Source organism: Lactuca sativa, chromosome 7 (assembly GCF_002870075.4).
Source record: "Lactuca sativa cultivar Salinas chromosome 7, Lsat_Salinas_v11, whole genome shotgun sequence".
Classification (NCBI taxonomy): Eukaryota; Viridiplantae; Streptophyta; class Magnoliopsida; order Asterales; family Asteraceae; genus Lactuca; species Lactuca sativa.
In genome coordinates, this window is record NC_056629.2 from 152,450,370 (window position 1) to 152,468,418 (window position 18,049).

General features: G+C 34.8%; 1 protein-coding gene across 1 annotated transcript; it reads right to left on the reverse strand.

Moving 5' to 3' along the window:
• Positions 1-11,184: 11,184 nt before the first annotated feature.
• Positions 11,185-13,549, reverse strand: LOC111904238 (tubulin alpha-2 chain). The gene is made up of 3 exons (XM_023900018.2): positions 13,328-13,549; positions 12,475-12,709; positions 11,185-12,369 (listed from the first exon to the last, which is right to left on the reverse strand). Exons 1-3 carry the CDS (start codon positions 13,418-13,420, stop codon positions 11,345-11,347), a joined length of 1,353 nt encoding a protein of 450 aa, XP_023755786.1. The 5' UTR covers positions 13,421-13,549; the 3' UTR covers positions 11,185-11,344.
• Between the last annotated feature and the right edge of the window lie 4,500 nt (positions 13,550-18,049).

Genomic DNA, 18,049 nt, shown 5'->3' on the forward strand with positions numbered 1-18,049 from the left:
CGAGGCTCAAAAAACAAGTTAGAATAAGATAGGGTTTCTCAAGGAATGATCTTAGGTGATGGAGGCTGGCAATGAGAGGGTTTCCCATAAGTTAGAGCCCTTAAATAGGGGTTGAAGTTGAAGATTTAGGGTTTTGATCTGCCCATATTACGCTCTGCGTAACATAAATTACGCCCTACATAATTCATTAAACCCTCGTTATGCCCTGTGTAATTATTATGCCCTTGTTACGCCATGCGTAATCAAAAATCCACATTTTCCTTCAACTTCAAACAACCATAAGTTCATCATTTCAACTCCGTTTTCAGCGTTCTTCATATGCACAGAAACGTCTTGGAGAACCCCACAATCCTATCTTATTACATTTAACTTAAAACATAGCGAACTAAAATACTTATTTCATGAAAGAAGTCTGAAACATTACTTTTCCCTTTTTAACCCTTTGACTCCAAAACACAAACTAAGGGATTGGATCACATAACCACTATTATCCACATCTAATAGGATTTAAACTCTATTCATTTGAAGCCCAAGACCTTTACTTGATCCATTTCTTTTTCACAATCCCGAAATAGAAAACTTCTTAAAACAAGATGTTATACCATAAAACCAATATATATATATATATATATATATATATATATATATATATATATATATATATATATATTGGTTTTATGGTATAACATCTTGTTTTGAGAAGTTTTCTATTTGAGGATTGTGAAAAAGAAATGGATCAAGGTCTTGAGAAGTTTTCTATTTCGAGATTGTGAAAACTAATATATATATATATATATATATATATATATATATATATATATATATATATATATATATTGGTTTTATGGTATAACATCTTTTTTTAAGAAATTTTCTATTTCGAGATTGTGAAAAAGAAATAGATCAAATAAAAGTTTTGGGCTTCAAAGAAATAGAGTTTAAATCCTGTTACTGTGGATAATAGTGGTTATGTGATATATATGGGAAGCACTCCAATTGCTGTGACCATTTTTGAAAGCTTGCACTTTGAGCAACCCAAAATTAACTTATTGACTAGTTAAATAAAACATAATTATTGACCAAATAAACGAAATTTATTTGAAATTTGTCATATATTTCGAACTTGTTTTCTTGTTCATAATTTGGAAAAGGAAAAATGATATTACAGCCCATCGAATTTGTGGCTTTTGTTTTAAATTGTCCCATATATATATATATATATATATATATATATATATATATATATATATATATATATATATATATATATATATATATATATATATATATATATATATATATATATAGGCCCGTCCCAAAGATGGGTGATAGGGCGACCGTCCAGGGCCCATCTTTTAAAGGTATCCAAATTTTTTATGAAAATTGTTATATTTAGAAGATAGTACAAATAATTTTCTTTTAATTATTGATTTATTATAAAAAACTTGATAACATTTGTATTTTTTAAGGGCCCATTTTTTTCTCTCGCCCTAAGCCCACAATGTGTTTGGAACGGCCCTATATATATAGTGTTAGGTTCATGTGAGACAGCCTAATTTTGTGAGACCGTGAGACGCATTTTTTTATTTTTTTTAGTTAATTCAAATTTCAAAAATAATATTTAAAAAAACAATTTTTGGATTTTTGTATTTATGTTGCATTTTAAAATTATTTTTTAAGAACATGCACTTGCTGGCGTAATGCCCTATCCTTCCACATTTGTAGCAAGTCACCTTCTCATCATATCCCTCATAGTGCTTTAGCAGTACATTTGTCGTTGTTGCTCTCATTGGACAATCTTGCTTGAAGTGTCCCACTCCACTACACTTGAGGCAAACTTCCTCCTTGGTTGAGCATTTATGGGCATTATGACCAATCTTCCCGCATTTAAAGCAGGTCACTTCCTTAGGGCATTTCCTGTTACACCATTTTGCTTTACCTCTTCCTCCTCTAGACTGTGAAGATAAGTTTTTCCTATTGGACCTTGAAGATCCCTCAAATTTCCTCTTCTTGCCAACTTCAACTTTGTTGGCGATCCTATCGTTGATCTTCTCTCCGACAGACTTAGCAACCCAGATGGTTGCCTCAAGAGCGGGTGCCTGGCGTACTGGCACAGTAAGTTCGTCCTTACTTTGTTGAATTAAGCACCTTGTTTCTCTCATCTGTTGATCCAACATCATCCGCACCATTGCCTGTACTCCTTCCATCGTGATTGGCTCGGGTGCAATTTCTACTTCTCGTGTACGCTCAATCGCTTGAGGCTTAGGCTGCGGGTTACTATCTCTGAATCCGCTTTGAGTGTTCATCATGTCGATCTATACATCGAATTTAGATGTCCGGTGTAGAGTGACGAGAATTTAGATAGAGAAGATTTTATTTACGATCGACGTATAATTCTCCTTATCGCTCCGAAAAATTATATGCCAGTTCTAATATCGTAATTAAACGTTTAGAAATCTGAACACATAAAGTTTCCAGATTCGGTCGGCAACAGACCATAGATCCGTTCATATATTTCATACCATAAAATAAAAAGCATGTTAGGCATTTTCCCTAAATAAGCTAGTGCTGACGCCTCACAATCATCGCTTAGCATTCTAAGTTTAAGTCTAGAAATAAATCCATATTCCTAGTTCGCTTAAACTAATGCTCTGATACCAACTGTGACATCCCCAAAATTACGGCCAGAAAAGACCGATTTCGTTTATGCTTTATAAAATCAGAGTACTTCTTTTTATAAAAATATTGCGGAATTTGTTCCCAGAAAAATACGATAAATGCGTTATCAAAACATTTTCGAAGAAACGTATTTTATTCATTTTAAAACTTTTAGGATGTCATTGTCAATACAGGAACATAAGCATAAACGGAACTTACATTTATTTACACTAGTGATCTACATCTCTTTAATCTCTCAGTGTAATGTGACTTCGTATCAACACCTGTAATATAAATAAACTGAGTGGGTCAGGTTGGGAAACCTGGTGAGTACATAGGGTTTTCAACCCACAATAATATAATTACTATGTTTATACAATCAAACAATCAGCCCAATTACCCATTCCCCATTATCTTCTTTACTCTTAAGGATTTAACCTAAGAGTCATCTATCCTGCATTCATTTATTCCAAAGTCCCTTACTTCTAGGGTCATAGGACTGAGACTAAATCCATAGCTGTTATAGTCTACTCATCGGGTACTAAATCCATAGCTACCAGTGTTCGTCTAATAGGTACTAAGTCCATAGCTACCAATTCCTAACAGGTACTAAATCCATAGCTACCGGTTCCTAACAGGTACTAAATCCATAGCTACCAGCTCCTAACAGGTACTAAATCCATAGCTACCAACGTCTAACAGGTACTAAATCCATAGCTACCAGCTCCTAACAGTTACTAAGTCCATAGCTACCAGCTCCTCACAGGTACTAAATCCATAGCTACCAGTTCCTAACATGTACTAAATCCATAGCTACCAACGTCTAACAGGTACTAAGTCTATAGCTGTCAATGTATACTCTCATCACCTTATATCTCTCATCGTTCATCTACCCATATCATACCCATCATATTCGTATATATAAAATACGTATACAGTTTAAATCATTTAAAACATGTATAAAACGTTCATCCAGCATAGACAGCAAGTATTCAGACAATAAGCCCACATAGCACGTAGTTTATATAAAATACTTCATATCTATGTGTAAGATGAAAGGGACTATGCACTCACCTGAGTAGGTGGTGACTCAGCACTCGAACAGCGCTTCGATACTCTCAAAACAATTTCCTTCGAGAAAACCTAGTATCAATACCACTAGGGTTTAGTCTAACGATAACCACGACAAACTAATAGTCTAGCTATTATTATTATATAAGCGTTAAATAACACTCCATATAACTCATAATAATAGCCCAAATACTCATTATAAGTTCCTAATAATGTTACTATATTAACACATAAGCTATACTAAAGATAGGGTAGGTACAGCTCACTTACAGCGGGTTTTTCGCAAAACCGGGCTTCGCTGGAGCAGCGTTCCAGAGCTGAAAGGCTCTTTTCTCGAGGCTCCGGGAGCCTCGGGGCTTCTTTCGGGTGCTAGGGGGTTTACCCTAGGCTTTAGGGGGTTAGGGAGGCTTAGAGAGAGAGTTTAGAGAGAGAAAGAAGAGGGTTGAGGGGTGAGGAAGTTGGAATGCCCGGCACCTCTATTTATAGGGGTGCTGACTGGTCTACTCGCCGAGTGGGGGGACCTACTCGCCGAGTTGGTCCATGTGGTGGCCTTCTGGTGGTGCCACGTGTCCAATTCTGGTGGTGCCACGTCACCCCCTATCGCGTATCAGCCTTCGAACTTAGAAAAATCATAACTCTCGCATACGAGCTCCGTTTTCGACGTTCTTTATATCCACGCGTAGGTAAAATCAAGATCTACAACTTTTATTTAGACTCCGTCGGCTAATTCTCGACCGATCTCAAATTTAACAGTAGGAGGCGTTTAGACTGTTAAATGACCGCGAAGAATTCGTAACTCCTTCATACGAACTTCGTTTTCGTCCATATTTTTACCGTTGAGTTCCTATTAATGAGATCTTCAACTCTCTTTTAGGTCGCATAAGCCAAAAACCGCTCGAACTAAAATTCGAGTGTCGGGCCGTACACTGCTAAGCCGAATCTTAGAAAAATCATAACTTCCTCATACGAAGTCAGATTTGGGCATTCTTTTTATCGACGCTCTTAGTTTAACATATTCTACAACTTTCGTTTAGATTGCTAAGGCTAAATCTCGCTCTAGCGTAAATTCACTATTTACGCTTCCCGGTGCCGTGTCGGTTTTGCCGTAAAACTTCGACGGGTCATAACTTCTTCGTTATAACTCGGATTTCGGCGTTTTTTATATGTAAAACCTTATGACATATTCCACAACTTGGTTAAGATTATTTATTCTAAATAATCTTTTGTCGAAAAGTCGTTTTCGACCCCTATTGCCTCTAAATTGCCTAGCCCGGATCTACGGGCGTTACACGGTCAATATAATAAAGTAAATCCATTAGATGTATGTGTGCTCAATGTTGAGGGATTTGCAACATGTTTTGTGGTGAAGATGATCCAAAATGTTCATTATGATACACTAGAGATGCATAAACACCAGTTTTAATCTGGTCACCGTTTTTTTATATATAAATAAAAGAATTTGGTTATTGGAAAACCGTTTTTTTTTTGGAATTGAATCTTTGTTCAAGAATGATTTTTTTTTCGGTTTGAAAACGGCCGGTTCAGTTTTCTAAAAACCGGTTCTCAATGACTAAATTTACAGTTTTCTCAAAAACACGAATGTTTCATTTATGTTTCTTCAAAAAAAAATTCCCTTCTTAAAAATTCTTTTTATGTACAGGCTTCGTCTCTTAATGAAGAGCTATAACAGAAAGTACATCCATCTCTAAAGCAATGCCAGAGATAAAAACACAAGATCCCACCAGGTGCAAAATGAAGCTAGGGGCAAAACCGTCCAACTGAGCCAAAAACCTATCAACCATTGTAAAATGTGCAGAGAGAGACATTGACTGAGCTACACTTTGACTGAAAATATTGTTAACTTTCTGTATAACAACATACCTCCATGGGATTTTTATATATATGTAAATCATAACTTTTATATGTAAATCATTGGTTATGGTGAATTACAATCATATTTGTGTCAAGATTTTGCAATAATAATGTTTTCTTCTTGGTGATTTTTGCATAGATGGATGAAGATGACTTTGGAAATGGAAAAGAGTGAAAGGTTATGGATATCAAATATACTAACTTGCAGCTTACTGAAAAGTGTCTTCGCTGCATGTGCATCTTAGTGAGGAAATACTTGGTATCAATGGCTTTTCATCTGTATCAATCTCCAAAGAAGCACCAACCTATTGAAGTTATTTTAATCCAAACACAAGCTCCTTGAACCTACACATACCTGCTGGAACACATTCTTAGAAGTCATGCTGAGGATTTGTCAATAAATATGTAAAAATATATTCTATACTGTTTTAATTTTCCAGTAAGCATTTTGTGACTAGAAAGTGAATTAGTTTGTTGAATTATCAATGTACTTTCGACATGTATTTTCTTTTGGAACATAACATTTTTGTAAAGGAAACATATCATCGAAAGAACTTACGCGCCCCGCTGCTTTGCGCGGGTACACTGCTAGTATATATATATATATATATATATATATATATATATATATATATATATATATATATATATTAGTTTCACAATCCCGAAATAGAAAACTTCTACCTTTACTTGATCCATTTCTTTTTCACAATTCCAAAATAGAAAACTTCTCAAAACAAGATGTTATACCATAAAACCAATATATATATATATATATATATATATATATATATATATATATATATATATATATTAGTTTTCACAATCCTGAAATAGAAAAATTCTCAAAACAAGATGTTATACCATAAAACCAATATATATATATATATATATATATATATATATATATATATATATATATATATATATATATATATATATATAGGTGGGTTCAATTGAAAAAATAAAAAAGGTTGAGAATGGGGGAATCATTCTTAGCCACTCATTTATATAAACATAAAAAGACACGGTGGCAAACTTGTAAATATGATAATAACCTTCAATGTCAAATGCGTAACTATAGAGATTTCGATAGCAGTTCGTTCATCCTCAAAATTTCTCCCCCAACCTTCAACAATCATCCAAATTTCTTCAACTAAACCATCATTAATGTCATCCAGTGTTAATCAATCATCAATATTCGTAGATGGGAGGTTCGTCGTTCAAGACAAATTCACAACCCAAATTCATCAATTTCATTTATTTGTTAAAGTTTGGAACTGGAATTTCCTAGATTCGCATACGAAATCAGTTGGAATCGGAATTTCTTCGCTGTTCATGAAATTGGAATCGGAGTTCTTGACTCACAATCACGGTCGACATTGAAGGACTCAGAATCGATACTCACAGGTTTCCAATCTGATTTTCAGAAATCAAAATCAAAATAAGAAATCGATCAGACATAGGTGTCGCATCTGAAGTTGAAATCGGAAGTATATGATGATTTGGAATTGATAACTTGATGTTTTTAACATTTTTAAAATAGTTAACTTATATGCACTCCAACTGTTTGATGAAATGCATAAACTAAATACCACGTTATATTCATATATGAATATGTTTTCTCGCTTGAATCAGTATATGATTATTAAAACAAAAAAACGAATATGCAAGTCTAGATGTTATTCATATGTGAATAACATATAAAAATTATATATATTTGTGAAAACACATTGTAATATTCATATGTGAATATACTGTGTAATATTCATAGGTGAATATATCATCTAATATTCACAAGTGAATATACTATGTATTATTCACATGTGATATATCATGTAATACTATGTAATATTCAGATATGAAAATATTATCTAATATTCATAAATGAATATATCATTTAATATTCACAAGTGAATATACTATGTAATATTCACAAGTGAATGAATCGTCTAATATTTAAATATAAATATACTATGTTTAGTATATGCTATATTCATATATGAATGATACTTAAAATGTAAAAAAAAAAAAAAAAAAAAAAAAAATCATAGTTTTTATTCATAAGTGAATAACGAATGTACTGTAGAAAAAATTTGATTCATTTTTATTCACGTATGAATAACGATAGCTGAAAATATAAAAAAAATAAATTTTTTATTTTATTTTAAAACTATATCAATATGGATGTCTATTTGTAGAGAATAAAAAATCATGAATTTTGGTATATTTAAAATAATTTTTCGATAAAATTAGTTTCTTAAAAATTAAAAAAAAAAAACGAAAAAGACTATGTTTTTGTATATATTAAGGTAATGATTAGCATAGTTTAAGGAAATATGTTTTGTTGGAAAACACATGTCTATTCTTTTCCCATTTCTGCTGGTACGACGGAGGCTTTTGCGGCAAAAATAAATGAGTAGCTGAGAATGATTCCCCATTCTCAACCTTTTTTTTTCAATTGAATTCTCCCATATATATATATATATATATATATATATATATATATATATATATATATATATATATATATATATATATATATATATATATATATATATATATATATATATATATATATATATATATATATATATATATATATATATGAGACAATTTAAAACAAAAGCCAAAAATTCGATGGGCTGTAATATCATTTTTCCTTTTCCAAATTATGAACAAGACAACAAGTTCGAAATATATGACAAATTTCAAATAAATTTCGTTTATTTGATCAATAATTATGTTTTATTTAACTAGTCAATAAGTTAATTTTGGGTCGCTCAAAGTCAAAGCTTTCAAAAATGGTCACAACAATTGGAGTGCTGCCCATATAACCCTGTGTGAACCTCATTTCCTTCCGGATTATGTTGCTTCCTTTCCAGTGGAGATGATACCCTTTGTCGGTGTTCGTGTTCCTTTTCTTTGATGTACAAAATGGATTTTGGGTTTAATGAGCAGTATATGTTTTGTTTTGTTTTTGTTTTTTTTGTGTGTGTAAGGATTTATAATTGTAATTTAACCTTTCTTAGTTTAGGTATATATTGTTTTCCTTTAAGAACACCGGTGCCTATGGTTTGTTTTCCTTCAAGCTAACTCACTTCTCCATTATGACTTCTAGGGGTGAGCAAAAACCGCACCGTAACTAAAATTAACCGCATAAACTGCAACCGATAAATCGCAACCGCAATAAAATCCGATGGTGAGGTTTTTTGTTTTTCAAAAACCGCAAATTTGCGATGCGGTGCGGTGCGGTTATTAGTTTTCAAAAACCGCAAAAAACCGCACCGCACCACATAATTATATTCAATTTTTTTTATTAATTATTAATATATTAAATATATATAAAATAAGAACAGTTTTATAAATGAAAGATGAATAAAATACTAGAAGACAAAAGTGTTGGTTTTTTGTTATATTTAACTTTGAAAAATGGTAAAATTGGACAATTTTAAGAAATTTATTGGTTAATTACTAATGATTTGACGTTTTTAAGATATTAATTGTTTGTGATTTAAGTTAATTGTCTTATACATTATGTTTTTTTTTTGTTATTACAAGTAATATGTTTGAACTCTTAAAACCTTTTGAGCTCTAAATTGTGGTTAAAAAGCACCCAAAATAACCACACCAAATCCATGCGGTTAATAACCGCAACACAGAAAAAACAAAACCGCACCGCAAAAATAACCGTCTAACCGCACCACAAAAATAACCGCACCAAGCGGTTTTGAAAATGGATTAACAACATTTGCGGTTAGTGGTGAGGTTTTAGCTAATAACCGCACCGAACCGCACCGCGCTCACCCATTGGCTTCCTCATCTAATCAAAGGTAATTTACTCAACAATTTTATTTATTTCACACATGATGATTATGATTACACACACATTTTTATATTAAAATTTTACAATTTTACAAAACATCCAATGGTTTAACATTTGGCAAAAAACAAACTATATACAAAAAAGATTAAACCATTAAACTTAAACCTTCAACTTTCAAAAACCTTGTACCTTCAACACCCCTTTAAGCCTATCAAGAACCTTCAAAACGTTAAACCCTCTTAAGAACTGTCATCCCCTACTTCACTCTGTAACCAAAGGACCTCCATTAGATTGATAAAGTCCATACGGGTCTCCAAATATTTATCTCTGGATCCAAGGAGATAAAGTTGTGCTTGACCTTCTTGTGCGGTGTGGCAAGAAATTAAGTTGTTCAAGCATCAACCCTTCTCCCCATGCCTTGCCAATATAATGCCACATTGCTCCAAAACAAGTTTCTTTTTTTCATGATCCTTCCGTAAGTTGTGTTTAATTTCACTGATTGTTAGATTTTAGGTCTTCTGAATATCAATATAGACTTAATAATTTTTAGGATCGTGATTGCAATTATTTTCTAAAATATATGATTTCGACCCTTATGTATGGGGTATCACGAAATCTGATTTGGGATAATCCAAGAGAGAATTTTTAAATCATGCCACTTCCAAATTCAAAACACATAAATGCCTTGTTATTTTGTGTTCTTGATGAGATAGACAGAATCTGATGAACAAATTTCAAGTATAGAAAATATAACCTTTTTTGTGGAACATTCACATTTCATTTATACAAAGAAGAAAGTGGTTAAACTCGATTAACCAAAAATTGGCCCAAAAGATGATTGTTTTGGACATAATCAACAACTACATAATCATCATGTAATCATTATGTTTTGAGGGGAAAATACATGTCTAGACTCTATCTTGATACAAAAATCCGTTTAGGTTTTGAGGCTTTTGGCCATGTTCTGCCAGTTCGGTATTCATTTCACACTTTTGGCCATATTTGGTTCGATATTTTTCAGTTTGGCCTAGTTCGGGTACCAAGCTCGTCCTTGCTTATTGTGATAACATAAGTGTCATTAACCTATCCAACAACATATTCCAAAATCAACCGGCAAAACACGCTGAGATATAATGTGTCCGAGACAAACTCCTCACTGATTTATTTTAAATCCAAAATTCAACCATGATGGCTTACATAATTTTAAATCAACAACATATTCCAAAATCAACCGGCAAATGTACACTCACTCAAGATTTATTTTAAATCCAAAATTCAACCGAAAACCGGATTGACCTAAAGCCGGTTGAAGAAACCATGATGGCTTACATAATTATGTATGGATCCAAACGGAATCATGAAAATGGTTTCTTACCGGATTGGCGAAACGGAAGCAGGAAAATGGCATGCATAAGTAGGACCACCTTCGTTGTATACCTTTTCATATAAGGATTTAAAAACTTGCCATACCGTTTGCAACCCGTTAAACAGTTGCAGTAGCAGAAAAACATTTTTTTTAATTAAAAAAATACAACGTTGTAAACCATAAAAATCCCGAACTGTCAATAAAACATTAATTACGCCATACGTTCTTCCATTGTGATGAACCCTGAAATTTGGTTAATGTTGACACCGAAAAAAATTCATTAGACTACAGAGAAATTTAGAGGATTTTTTTCATCTAAAAAATATTTTTTTTGTTTAAAACAGCAATCCTATTCGAACTTTAAAAAGAAAAAAATACAAACAAGATCGTATAAAACCCATAAGCAGAGAAGATCACATTAAAGTACGTCATTACATCAAAACTACTAAGGCACAACACCCCAAAACAAAACAAGTTCAAATCACCACCATATAAAGAGTAGTAAAGTCACTCGCGACAGAAAACATACAATCACACCAACTAACAAACACTCAATACTCCTCACCTTCATCACCTTCATCGTCCCCTCCTTCAGCACCAACCTCCTCATAATCCTTCTCAAGCGCAGCCAAATCCTCCCTCGCTTCACTAAACTCCCCTTCCTCCATCCCCTCCCCCACATACCAATGCACAAAAGCCCTCTTCGCATACATCAAGTCAAACTTATGGTCAATCCTCGAAAACACCTCCGCAACTGAAGTCGAATTACTAATCATACAAACCGCCCGTTGCACCTTTGCCAAATCGCCACCTGGCACAACAGTCGGCGGCTCGTAATTAATCCCACACTTAAACCCAGTCGGACACCAATCCACAAACTGGATCGTCCTCTTCGTCTTAATCGTCGCCACCGCAGCATTCACATCCTTCGGAACCACATCCCCTCGGTACATCAAACAACACGCCATATACTTCCCATGCCTCGGATCACACTTCGCCATCATAGAAGAAGGCTCAAACGCACTGTTGGTTATCTCAGCAACTGACAACTGTTCATGGTAAGCCTTTTCAGCTGAAATCACAGGAGCGTAGGAGGAAAGCATGAAGTGAATCCTCGGATATGGAACTAGGTTAGTTTGGAATTCTGTCACGTCCACGTTTAAAGCTCCATCAAAACGTAACGACGCCGTTAGTGAAGAGATGACTTGGGAGACTAAACGGTTGAGATTTGTGTAGGTTGGCCGTTCGATGTCTAGTGACCGGCGGCAGATGTCGTAGATGGCTTCGTTGTCAAGAAGAATCGCGACGTCGGTGTGTTCTAGAAGGGAGTGGGTTGATAAGACGCTGTTGTAGGGCTCGACTACTGATGTTGAGACTTGGGGAGATGGGTAGACTGTGAACCCGAGTTTTGACTTTTTTCCATAGTCAACGGAGAGGCGTTCGAGTAGGAGAGAGCCTAGACCGGAGCCGGTGCCGCCGCCTACGGCGTTGAAGACTAGGAAGCCTTGGAGACCGGTGCAGTTGTCAGCTAGCTTTCGGATTCTGTCTAAACAGAGGTCCACGATTTCTTTCCCAACTGACACATAAAGATAAATTCTTTATAAGAACTTGAAACTGAATCGCCACGTGTCATGAGGTAAGAAATGATTTGGACACGTGTTAAGAAGAGAAAAGTTTTTACTTGTGTAGTGGCCACGTGCGAAGTTGTTAGCGGCGTCTTCTTTGCCGCTGATTAGTTGTTCAGGGTGGAAGAGTTGGCGGTAGGTTCCGGTTCTGACTTCATCGATGACGGTTGGTTCGAGATCTACGAAGACGGCGCGTGGGACGTGTTTTCCGGCGCCGGTTTCGCTGAAGAAGGTGTTGAAAGCGTCGTCGCCTCCTCCGACTGTTTTGTCACTTGGCATTTGTCCATCAGGCTGTATACAAAAGATCGAGGAATCAGTAATGTATCAGGATCAGATCTATTACTTGAAATGAGATGCGAATTTTAAGGCATTTGCTTTTCATAGCAAATATAAATTAAGCGATAAATCTTAAAACTTACATAGTTAAGTCGAAAATTCACGCTCAATTTGAACAAAGAACCAATCTAACTAAATCACAGGTTTCTAATATATCTGTGTACAAACTCATGGTGCTTAATGCTTCTAGATCCACGATTTTCTAGAGATGAATTGGACTAAAAAGTCTCCAAGAGTTGGAAAAAAAATTCACGGTTTAACATTAAGGTAAAAAACTTCAGATCCATAAGTTTTATAAACAGTATTTCTTAATTGCGATGATGAAAACCTAGAATTCAAAAACATATGCATCATAAACAAATGATCTACTAAACTACGCATGCAAGTACGACGAGATCATTAGATCGGCTGAAATAATAAACGAATAGCACACGATCGCTAACGAAGCAACAGATCTAGAACTAATATGTACAGAAGCATTCAGATCTGGCGAATAACTTAACGGATAATCAAAATTTATGCTTTTTATATAGAAAACAGAGAAGTTTAGATGGATGAGATGAAGAATCGGACCTGAATGCCATGTTCGAGGCAGTAAAGTTCCCAGCAAGCGTTTCCGACCTGAATACCGGCCTGACCGATGTGGATCGAGATGCACTCTCTCATTTTCGCAGGAGATTAGACTTGAGATATGACAGGAAATTGGAGATTAAGAACTCGATATACAAACAAACACACAATCAAAAGGCGTTTATCAAGACGCCTTCAGATGCAAATGTATGGTTTTTGAGAATTAGGGCTTGGTATTTATAGTTGTGATACAGATACGCTATAGAAGATTAGAAGTGATGGTGGAACTATGGTTAGGTTAGCGGACAGCAATTGCTGAATGTGACGGTTTACCTTGGGTTGGTTTTTTTTTTTCCGTTTTAAATTTTGATTTGATTTCTTTTGCCGCCCATTGTACATGTCTTTCTTTTTTATTTACAGTTGTTACCCTATATCTTTTAATAATTTCCAAAACGCATACCTCATGAAAACCGTGGATCATTATTTTACTTTTAAAAGGGTGACTAAGGGTCGTTAGTCCGATATGGCGATATGTGGGGTTCTTTGGGTATCTGAGACACTTTATTCCTAGCTTGTGGGGTGTTAAGGTGGCGATATATGGGGTTATTTGAGCTTCTGTTACACCTTATTTCTAGCTTGTGGGGTGCTAAGGTTGATGATTGGAGTTGTATGGAACATACGTCGTCTAAGGCCGTGCCGTTAGACGGTGTGTTTCCTGTTAGAAAAACAAGATTTTAAATACTTCGAAAAACTAAAGATTGTTATCACTTTCAGATCAAAGTCTTTCGATGGTACTCTCGAAATCTTTAATCAAATGAAACCCCGTAGTGTATCAAGAACAAAGAATGAAGATGAAGTTATAACCTCATGTCTGAAAACTGACAAATTTGTAGCGACAGGAATTAACCTCCTTTTTTAAAACTGTCTGAAAATTGGAACAAAACCGTCACTAGACTACCTTAAATTCGGGTATAGGAGTAAGGTACAAAAGTCAGGGGCTCTGCCCCTTTGACTCTGCCAAAGGTTCCCATCCTTTGGACCCCGCTACTAGGGGTGTTGCTCCCGGACCCTCATGGTTCAGAGGTTTCGCCCTAAATGACAATGTATTTTTAAACCTGAATAAACTTAAAGAAGTGTGCACCCCGCACCACCATTATTCAATATTTATCAAGATTTTATTATTCAACAAATTAATCGTATTACACTTAAATAATACTAGTGATACAAATCACTAACACTCCCGTTGTGGTGAAGTGTCGCTAGTTGTTCCTCTATTCCAAAACATTAGGTGTAAATGTTACATTTCTAAAATTTAATATTTTCCTATAAAAATCATTTTACACTTTTATTTTTTATACAAACATTTTGTTAATCTATTTTTTGTTTTAGCCAACATTTTGTTTCTTATTGTCACCAAAATTGTACTTGAATGTTTTACGTCTTAGTCTACCACATTCATGGACTACGGACGAGAAAGTCTTATTGACATTGTAACAACCCAAAAATCCAACCTTAAATTTTTGAAAATCGAAGTATAGGTTTTACTAAAAGGTTTCATTCATATTCATTACTAAATCATGAAATCATATTTTCATGTCACGTTAACATATTCATAGTAAAAATGTGGAAACTAAGTTTTGTTTTGAAAACCATAATGTAAAATAAAATGGTTAATGTAGATGTCATGCCCCTCCGAGAATATCCAAATATCCCAATCATGTCAACTCATTACCCTTCGAGCTTGAAAGACAAGCAATTGTAAGCCTAGGGCTTAATTAGTAATCACAACACTCACCCATTATATAGATCATATGTATAAACATCAAATAATAATCACATATAATTAAACACATAACATATGTTAGCATAAGTGATCCTAACCCACTAGATTCCCTCCAATAGGGCTATCTCTAGTTGACATGATATCAACCACTTCCCTCCAAGAGGTCTCTCATTGTCCTCTATCCTTTAAATTAACTAGATTCTCTTTGAGTGTTGATGTAACACCCATCCAATCAGGTATTTCCATTATTATCTAAAGTATCAAAATTATTTCAAAAATGGTCCTTACCCCATGTGTACTTGGGGCGTACGCATAGTGTAGTTCACTAAAGTATGGTACGAATGTATGTGAGTATGCAGGGCGTACTCATGAGGTACACAGGGCATACTAAGCTGATGAGCAAACCCTATTTTTTAGGGTTTGAGCCCTAGATAATGGTATTATCTTTCTTGATACCCTCCACCTTTAGCCTCCATTCTCCCATTCGACTCCTTGTAAACCCTAACCATTATTTGTGGAATATTTAGCTCATTTTGGTGTTTGGTGTTCATCTTTGAAGGAAGAAAGCTATTGGAAACCTAATGAGAAGCTTCAAGCATTGTGGATATGAGTTTTCACCTTTCAAGCAACCTATAAAAGGTATAAAGTTAAAAACTTGATGAATGTTTCACTAGATCTTGCTAGTTCTTGAGTTTTTGTGCATTGTGGTCCCATAATCTTGGTATATATGAGTATGGCTTACTCTAGACCAAAGGAGTTGCACTTTCAGATGTTTTTGAGTGTTGGGAGCCATAAAAATGTGATCTTGGTCCCTTTCTTCCCTCCATGTAAGAGTTATGAAATTTGGGTTTGTGTAATAAGTTGAGGTTTTGGTTTTTGGACTCCTTCTATCCATGAAAAGTCATAAAGTCGGAAACTTTATGACTTAGAATGACATTTAGGACTAGATATGAGTTATGGACGTAGGTTCTTAATGGAATAAGCACTTATAGAAGAATTTGATATGACGTAAGTACACAGGGCGTACCTTAGGAGTACGCAACGTGTATTGGTCGAGAGTCCTGTTATCTTGGAAGGCATTTCTATGTCATACGTAGTGACTGAGTACGCATGACGTACTCAACCGATGTTGACTTTTTGACTTTTGACTTTGACCTTTGACCATGGATCTGACCAAGTTTTACCTAAGGGCATTTTGGGTAATTTAAATAGTAGATTAAGATTGGTTCCTGTTAATTGTATAGATAATCCATAGAGGCAATATTTTGAGCAGCTATCTATTTAGCTATTTTTCAGGCTGTGAAGTGAGTTTTCTTCTCACTATTATAATGAATGTTCCAAGTATCATTTAATTTCAATGAAAGGTGGATATTAATGATAAAAATAACGAGTTAAGAGTAAAGTCGCAGTCTTCGACTTTTAATGAGGAAATTAGGGATCTTCAACGAGTTGCCAAAGAACGTCATGTGCTATTTGTACAAGATGTTAAAAAGGTTCGTGAAGACGTGAATTGTAAAATTCAAGAAATTCTCGAAGATATGTCTAAAGAGATTGCTATTGTGCAACGTGACTATGCGTCTCTCAATCAGAAAATGGACATTATTGCAGATGCGGTGACAAATTTTGTCAAGTTATATGAAGCTTTGTGTCCTCAAATTGCTCAAATGTCTACTCATGAAGTTCAAAGCTTAAATGAAATCACAACTTTGTTGAATGAATTAAAAGCATTAATCTCAAAGCCTGGATCACCTCCTCTGATCACACCAGAATTTTTATCTCAAAAATTTCTTTTGTTTGAATCAATTCGACATAATTAATTGGCACCATTGTCTCGAATCGCCAGTCTCCTACCAACGAATTCCCCGCCTATTGTTTGAATCAGTTCTTCATAAACAATTGGCACCATTAGTATGTCCTTTCTGTTATAGTATCTTAGCATGTTCTCTTTGTTATCGCGTATTGTCTCTACCTCCCTGTTTCTCTTTATAGTATGCTCTAGTATCTAGTATGAACTGAACCCCTAAACTATACCCCTCATAGTTTACTAGTATTTTACTTGAACTGCTATTGAAAGACTCATTTATCTATTAAGTTATGCAGGTACTTTAAAAACGAAGTTTTGTTAAACTATAAAGTAAAATAACTTTAAAAGAGTTTTTGAAATGTTTTGATCATTTATAAATGACATAAGCAATCTTTTGAAAGATGTTTATAACAAACATTTACACAATTATCATTGTGTTCAACTTGTATTCCCCCCCCCCCTAAAAGCATTTAAAACAGTTTAAAAAATTGATTACGGGGTATGAACTCATCTTTATGTGGGTGATTCAAACAAATATGCGCATAAGGATGAGAAGTTCCACGAATGAAGTCCCGAGACTTAACGAGTCCTAAATGACATATAATGGCATATATTGACATAAATATAGTGTTTAGAAGCAACCAAATGCAAGGAAACACCTCACGGGACTAGGAAACACTTTGACCAAGTGTTGGAATCACATGTGATTCACTAAAAGGGAGTGTACGGCCACTTGGAGGAGTGTGCGGCCATGGGTGTACGGCCAGGGAGTGTACGGACGTACACTCATGGTAACAAGTGAACAAAGGTGTGTTTGAATGGTGGGGAAGCTTGTGGGACTATTGCTTATCAAGTCTTGAAGCTAGAATTGCATTTTGAAGGCCCTTTAGGGGTGTTTTGAGAGGTGTATGGCCACACATGGGTGTAAGGCCGTACACTCCTTATGATCATGAGTTTTGGTTGATTTTAATGTGTTAAACTAGTGTTCCTAACATGTACTAAGCATAGGGAAGGAGTACTTACGATTTTGAGGCTCAAAAGGGTTCATAATCACCAAGAACAAGTGTGTGTTCTTGGTGTTCTTGGTGAAATGGATGAAGATTTGAAGATCTAGCCAAAAGATGATTTCCATGGATGA